Raw genomic sequence first — 7,109 nt, forward strand, 5'->3', positions numbered from 1 at the left:
GGAGATAACGCAGAAAAATTAGGAGAAACAAAACAAAAATGATGAAGATCAAACATAATAAGAGCCATAGTTTCCCTTATCCTTCAGACTCACCAACAGCTTGGTCTGGACGGCAAAATTCCCAACCACCTCTAATGCACACAGCTGTATGAGCAGGATAGCGTTTTGCAAGCACAACTTCCTCACGTGAAAGATCTATAAAAGAGTTCCACGACCAAGTAAGCCAAAATTTAAGGATGCAATGAGACAATATTCAAAAAAATTGATCACATTTCATACAGAAGAACAAATAAAAGATCAGCAACAGGACAAAAGACTAAGACAGAATAAGGTGGACATTTTAATTTGGTGTTGAACATTTCCTTGAATGAGGTTGAGCCGAAGCAGGGGCAAACATTAAATGGAGGGTGACAAGGAAAAACAAAGATAGAGTATATCTCCTGAAAAAGTGACTTTCAGTCGAGGGCCCATTACGGAGGAAACAAGGAAATGCAATGACAGAGGTGATTATCTGTAAACAGTTAACCATCAAACATAACATGCATCTAGGAGCAAAAGGCAGATTCCGACAGCTAACCTAGAAGAAAAAGAAAAAGTGAAGGCGCATGTATGCGTGCCTTGGTAAGTGTGTCTGTGACTGAGAAAGAGAGAAATATAAAAATAGAGAGAGAATAACAAGACAAATGGCTCAAAAAGCATAGCTTACCTCTGTCATTGAACTTTTTCAATGTTGGACCAACAAGCAAAACAGAAGCTGCTTCTAGATGAGGCATCTTAAGAATAGGATTCTCCTCCACTCGCAAATGCTACAGAGTTACAGAAAATGGAAAATATCAGTCATATATGAGCATATCAGAGAACATCTGCAAAGCTCAAAGAAAAATACTAGAAGAAAATAGTCAATAAAAATATCAGCAAAATTACTAGAAGAAAATAGTCCATAGAAATATTATTAAAAAAGGCCTTAAAATATCTACTCACATCATCATATATATGCATAGATATATCTGTATAAGATTTAATATTTATGTAAATATACTGCAAATCATATTTGACAAGGAACAATTTGAAATTCCCCCACCAGTTCATAAAAATCTCATTTACACAATTTTCTTATTTTAATACAGTCATGTCAGCAAAAATAAATTGTTAAGCCAACCAGTATCATGGTGATTTTAAAGGAACTGACGAGTCTAACTAATTAGTGTTTCTGTTCGGTGGTCAGAAGATGAATGACAAAATGCATAGAGATGCCCAGAATGGCCATTATCTCATAAAGCTGCAACCCTAGGTCATTGTCTGCTGTGTTTGAAAGACTTTACAGGTAAAACACTAAAATTGCAGCATTCCAGTGCACAACGCTGCATGAAACAAAGTAAATGATGAAAACTGATGTGTAGAACTGAAGAGGGAAGAAGAAATTTTAAGAGAAAAATATTACATCTCTTGGAGAATAAGACATATCAGCAGAGAAGAGAGATGAGAAATGCTATGGTTCGAGATCCCCATAAAGTCCGAACCGAGCTTTTTGATTCTTGTGTGAATGAAGAGGGAAAAAGGATACAAATTCAGAATTCTTTTCCACTGTCAATAACGTAAAAGGCGGCACTTAACATTTCTTTCCTACATAAAATTTTCTTCTTTCCCAGTCAACTTCAATTAGAAAAAAACAAGTTTATTTGTTTCTTTCTAATTTCGAGTAAAAATTAAGTTTCTATGTTGTTCCCTTTTCTGTGTAGAACTTGTAAACAGGAAAAATACATCATCTCTCCTTTTTCTCATCCTCTTACAGGTAAAGTTTCACTCTCTTGTCCTCAACCACAGCGCGTAATGCACAGCAAGCTTCCCTTTTACTTATGTTTCACAAATATAAATTGTTATTATAAGCAATCTAAATAATATAAAGCATAAGGAAAAAAGACTACATAACATGGTGATTGTCATCTCAACGGGCTAGTTTGAGGCCTATCAATAGGGACCAAAACAGATATGGTCGCTTTTATTTTCTTCAAATAAATGCTATCTAATGCCTAATAAACTGAAATCACAATGGTTAAAAAAATTCAGATAAAAAAGACACCAAATCAAATGTACTAAACTGACCTCAAGGACTGGTAAATGTGGGAAGCCCTTCAACGTTGATATTTTGTTTTTACTGGCAGCTAATACCTGCATAGATGGGAAGTAACACATAAAGTACCACAATAAATCTTCACCTTGTTTCTTTTTCTTTTCTTTTCTATATTTTTTTTTTAGGTAGCATCACCTTGTTAATGAACTAACAAACCTGTAGCCGAGGTTGGCTTGCCATAGCCAGAGACTTTAATTTGTTTTGAGCAATAGAAAGAAACTGAAAAAAAAGGAGAGGAGTAAACAACAAATAACAGATCAGAAGCCATGTAAACATGTACAGAAGTAAAAAACTTGATGAAGGATGGATAAAATGGGAAACAAGATTGGGGCTCACCTCCAAATTAGGAAGCTCAGGGAGACTAACTAATGATGTAATCTGGTTCCCAGCAAGATACAGTTGCTACAAGAAAAGAATATAATAGAACCTTATAGCAAGAGAAAAGCCTATCACAGCCAATAGCAAGTGCATCTAATCTGCAAGAAAATGTATACCTGTAGCACTTTGCAATTCTCAAGTGGTTCAAAACCAGGCCCTTTGAAATCATTGAAGCTCAAATCAAGAACCTAAATATCCCACAGAATAACTAGTGAGAAGCTTATTTTCAATGAAGAACTGTAATAACTTGTAGACCAACATATAAGCTAAAGAAAGTCTGAATTCCAATATAAATTACTTCTATTACAGCATGCATCAAAAAGAATGACAGGTGAAAAGACAGTTTTTTAACAAACCTTTACTCGCTTCAGTATTTTGATGCCATCCAACGTAGACAAGAGATTGTCCCGGAGATAAACAAACTGCCCAACAGGAGAATCAGTTAAAAGAGTAACTCGTATAAACAAAAACTGCACTTCTGGTGCAATCAAAAAGTTGAATGAATGTTAGTCTTTGCTTCTTTAATTATGAATGGCTTGTTTACAGCACGGAGAATACCATCATATTCATAACAATAAAAAATATTATATCTTTTCCTGTGGATAGTCTTGACTTTAATAGCCTCAGCTGAAATGTTGGTACATGTGGGTCATTATAGATAAGAGATAGCATCTGTAAACTGAACAAAAAAAAAGCACAGAAGTTTAATACATCAATATCCACGTAATCTACCTTTATTATCATTTTTTTTTTAGAGGTCCTATCAAACCCACACATACCAGTATTTCAGATGATGCAATAAAAAACCAGATTTGCCTATAGAATCTGGCATTTCAAGGATAGTGTAATTCCTCTTAGTGGCTTGAACTAATGAAGTACAATTTACAATGCAGAGCCAGAATTTTTGTAGGATGTTCTTCAAGTTTCATGAATTTCTTAGAAAAAACTCTCCGACAACATAAAGAAAGTACTTGTCAGCAATCTATGCTTCATTATTAATTCCTGATAGCATGAGAACAATTGTAGTTCCTTATGTCTGTTTCAGTCTCCTTAGCAACAGCAAACAGTGATCACATACAAATGAAAGAGGACAAGGAGCCTTGCAAAATAAAGCAGTCTAAGAAGAACAACATACCTCCAAACTTGAGGACAAGTTCAGCCCACTGCTGTTCAGACTACGTATTTTGTGGCCTCTAAGATCCAATCTCTTGATGGAAAAAGAATTTGAATAAGACGTAGAAAATAGAGAAACTTGGAGAGATAGGGAGGGGGAGAATTTTCAAAAGGTTTTCAGACAAATAACCTGTTAAATAGCAATCAAAGAAACATAAACATGAAGAATAATAAGGTTTAGTAATAACAAGATAAAATGATGGGACAGATACGAAAGGAAAGAAATCATAGAGGGAAATTGCAGACATAATACAGCAACCATGACACTAGTAAATTTCATGCCTGGTCACTTAAAATGCATGAAAAACAGAGAACATGCTAAGGAATACCACTCACTGGAACATGGGCTTTACCCTTTTACCACCCAGACAATTGGAGGAAAAAAATAGAACTCTTTGCATCTCTTCAAGTTGTGCTATGCTTAGTGAACTTAGTAATACATTGGTAGAACTTAAAGAGTATCAAATATTTCTAGTAATTGCAAAGACCATTAGAAATCAATCCTAAAGTTGACTGCAAGCAAAAGGAAATAATGTTTGCCAAAGCAAATGGTGAAAAACCAACGAAATAATCCTATACAATCTATAACCCAAAGGTTTCTACCCATTTTATATACGAGTGCAGTGAAGACAATTATGGCACAAGGATGTGCATTGTTGTATCATGCATGAGAAGGTTTCAAAGGTTAAGCCCGTGGCACCATATTTCTTTTACTGAATTTTGTAAAATATTAATAAAATTTTTCATCTAATGGTAAGGAAATGCAAAAAAAGTAAGCATACCACATCATCACCAGCTTTGTTTTCCACTTGAGGAAGCATAATAAGCCGTGAATCTCGACTTTCAGGAGTCCCGGCCTTCTTGCGACTAGACAAATTCGAACTCTTATCAAATGATGTTGAAAATGACCCACCTTTAGATCCAGTTGTTGGCGTCCGAACAGTTGGAGAAGAGATTTTTCCAACCGCTTTTCTAACCACAGAGCTGCTGCCAGTACTATCAAGTGATGTAGAAGCAACCTTCTTAGTGGATGAAACTGAAGGCAGAGATGGCCTGACAGGAGTTTTTTTTAGATATTCATGCTTGCTTGCATCAGAAGTTGATGAGCTTCTTGGACTTCTAGTAACAGTGGATACAGGAACTGACTTTCTAATATCTGAAATGCTGGTCCTATTGGTAGCTCCAGTACCAACAGAAGGCAATGAGCTCCTCCGAATCTCTGGAAGGGACCGCCTTACTGTTTCTGAGACCGAAGAACTAGTCTTCCTACCAGCCACTGAAGAAACACCACCATCCTGCCGTTTTGTCAGCGATGATATTGGTTGTTTTTCAGCTAAACCACCAGTGCTATTCCTCCTAACAACTGGCACAGAACCCAAGCTCCGTGTCACACTACTTATAGTTGGCCTAGTCAAAGTTGATCTTATTGCAGTTGTTGAATTAGCAACTGAACCATTCTTGACTTCAGTCTTCCTTTTTGCTATCCCAATACGACCAGTGCCCTTTGGCAGTGTTGAAGCATTTGGTTTGGCACATTTTGACGCTCTTTTAACACTCTCAGCAGATGATGGATTCACAGACTCTGATTCTTGAGACATTTCCTCAAAATTATCCACCGACAATGACTTCTCTATCTCAGAATTTAGCGACTTCTCCACTGAATCATCAGTAGATCGAACTAATGGCTCCTCCATTAGTGTTCACAGGATTCAAGCCCGAGGAGCCTCCAAAACCAAGTTATCCAATCCAATCTAGTAAAAGAAAAATTAACCAAACACATAAACTACATTCTAGAACTCCATCTTTCTATAAATTTCCAAGAAATTCTACATTTACCCGACAAAAGAAGAAGAAGAAGAAGCACACAAACCTTGAATTTACTTATATTAAGTGAAACTGCACCAAATTCTCTACTGAATTTCACTTGCAGCAGGTAAGTTATACAAAATTAGACTAAAACTCTAGTCTCCTCACTTTTCTTTTACAAAATCCCATCTTTTTGAGCATCTATTCACATTAAAATGGAAAAGCGACTGGCTGAAAAAATAAAAACAGCAGCAAATTTGTTACTTTACTCGAAACAACAACAGTTCATGGGGAAATGAATGCATACACCGACAGAAAAGGGACCCCCTTAGATCTATCACAAAATGCAGCTTCTTTTACTAAAATTCAACCTCTTCAGCCAAATTCTTGAGAGCCCCAGAAATCTAAAACAACCACAGAAAAGGACTTATTGATACAGCAAAATGGGTTAAAAAGACGCGGGTTTTTACATACCAAAAATGCAGAACAGATCTGATGCAGTGGTAAGCAAGAAGCTCAAGAAAAAGCTGCAGTTCAACTACATTTGGACCATTTTTACTTACTTTTCTTGAAGGGCTTCACTGTTTGAAGCAGAGAACAAGAAACATTTTAATAAAGGGAAACAAAACAGTCCCACTCTCGTAGAATCCACACTCCTATATCGTACTTTACGAAAGCGTGGCTTGAAAAAGAAAGGTGAGGACAGTATAAAAGTAACTGCTGGTATTTAATCCTCTGATTCTCTCTCTTCTTTTTTAATAATTTATTTAATCTCCATAATGGCAGTAGTATACTTCTACACCTTGCTTGGATCGTCCCCTCTTACCTGAATTGCCATTTTCTGGTGAAAATTATTGGTTGCCCGTAAGTATTTTTTTCAACACATCATATCCCAAAAAAAGGTGTTATAGTTATCTTTTCCAAAAACTCCTCAAAAATGACAATCCCACCGAGGTCTTAATTAGCCCCGGTTTACACGAGGATTATCAAGATAACATTTATGGAGCAAGAATTATTAAAGAGGACATGTTAGATGTGCATTAGATAACATTTGGGTTAAATTTTGTGTTAATTATTATAGTACTTCCAAATTAAATCTAAATTAGATTATATAGTTTTAGTGCAAGCATAAATTCGTAATTTTCTTGAACATTTATTGTGAGCAGTTCATGTAATTTTCTATTAATTATTAGATGATAGTTATTATTATCAGCACAGATGTGAAGCTTTTGTGTGTTAATTATTTTGATGAGCCACTAAACCTTCAATTATTATTTGAAATATTCTTTAATATTCAAGCTCATATTCTCAAGAAACATCCAAGATAATGGACAAATTTGCAAGCCAAATAAAAAGTGAACGCTTCGAACCTTTGATATTTAATGAATATTATTGCATAATCTTTCTAACTCAAAAATTAAAAGTACTTAGGAGTGGAATAGAGCAAGAGAATGGATATTTGGGGTACTAGTATGGGGGACAAAAGTCATGGATGGTTCGACATTTTTGCATTATAGTATGACTTTTGTTACCTGATGTGTCAGAGAAGTGTAACCACCGGTCCAGTGTGCATTTTTTGCTTTTTATATTTGAGGAAAGAAATGAATGGGATGATAGAGGA

General features: G+C 35.6%; 1 protein-coding gene across 2 annotated transcripts in view; it reads right to left on the reverse strand.

The window, feature by feature from the left end:
- Window positions 1-6,130, reverse strand: part of LOC113782851 (187-kDa microtubule-associated protein AIR9) — a 28,553-nt gene extending 22,423 nt beyond the window's left edge. Inside the window, exons 1-10 of one of the 2 annotated variants that reach the window (XM_027328784.1) lie at window positions 5,963-6,130; window positions 4,465-5,433; window positions 3,645-3,716; window positions 2,866-2,931; window positions 2,626-2,697; window positions 2,468-2,533; window positions 2,288-2,350; window positions 2,104-2,169; window positions 707-806; window positions 94-195 (exon numbers count right to left, since the gene is read on the reverse strand). In XM_027328784.1, the coding sequence (XP_027184585.1) occupies window positions 94-195; window positions 707-806; window positions 2,104-2,169; window positions 2,288-2,350; window positions 2,468-2,533; window positions 2,626-2,697; window positions 2,866-2,931; window positions 3,645-3,716; window positions 4,465-5,376 (1,519 nt within the window). In that variant the 5' untranslated portion in view covers window positions 5,377-5,433; window positions 5,963-6,130. The remainder of the gene's footprint in view (window positions 1-93; window positions 196-706; window positions 807-2,103; window positions 2,170-2,287; window positions 2,351-2,467; window positions 2,534-2,625; window positions 2,698-2,865; window positions 2,932-3,644; window positions 3,717-4,464; window positions 5,434-5,962) is intronic. The other variant, XM_027328785.1, reaches the window with a different exon arrangement.
- Window positions 6,131-7,109: the final 979 nt, after the last annotated feature.

The sequence above is a fragment of the Coffea eugenioides genome, chromosome 9, assembly GCF_003713205.1.
Source record: "Coffea eugenioides isolate CCC68of chromosome 9, Ceug_1.0, whole genome shotgun sequence".
NCBI classification, from domain to species: domain Eukaryota; kingdom Viridiplantae; phylum Streptophyta; class Magnoliopsida; order Gentianales; family Rubiaceae; genus Coffea; species Coffea eugenioides.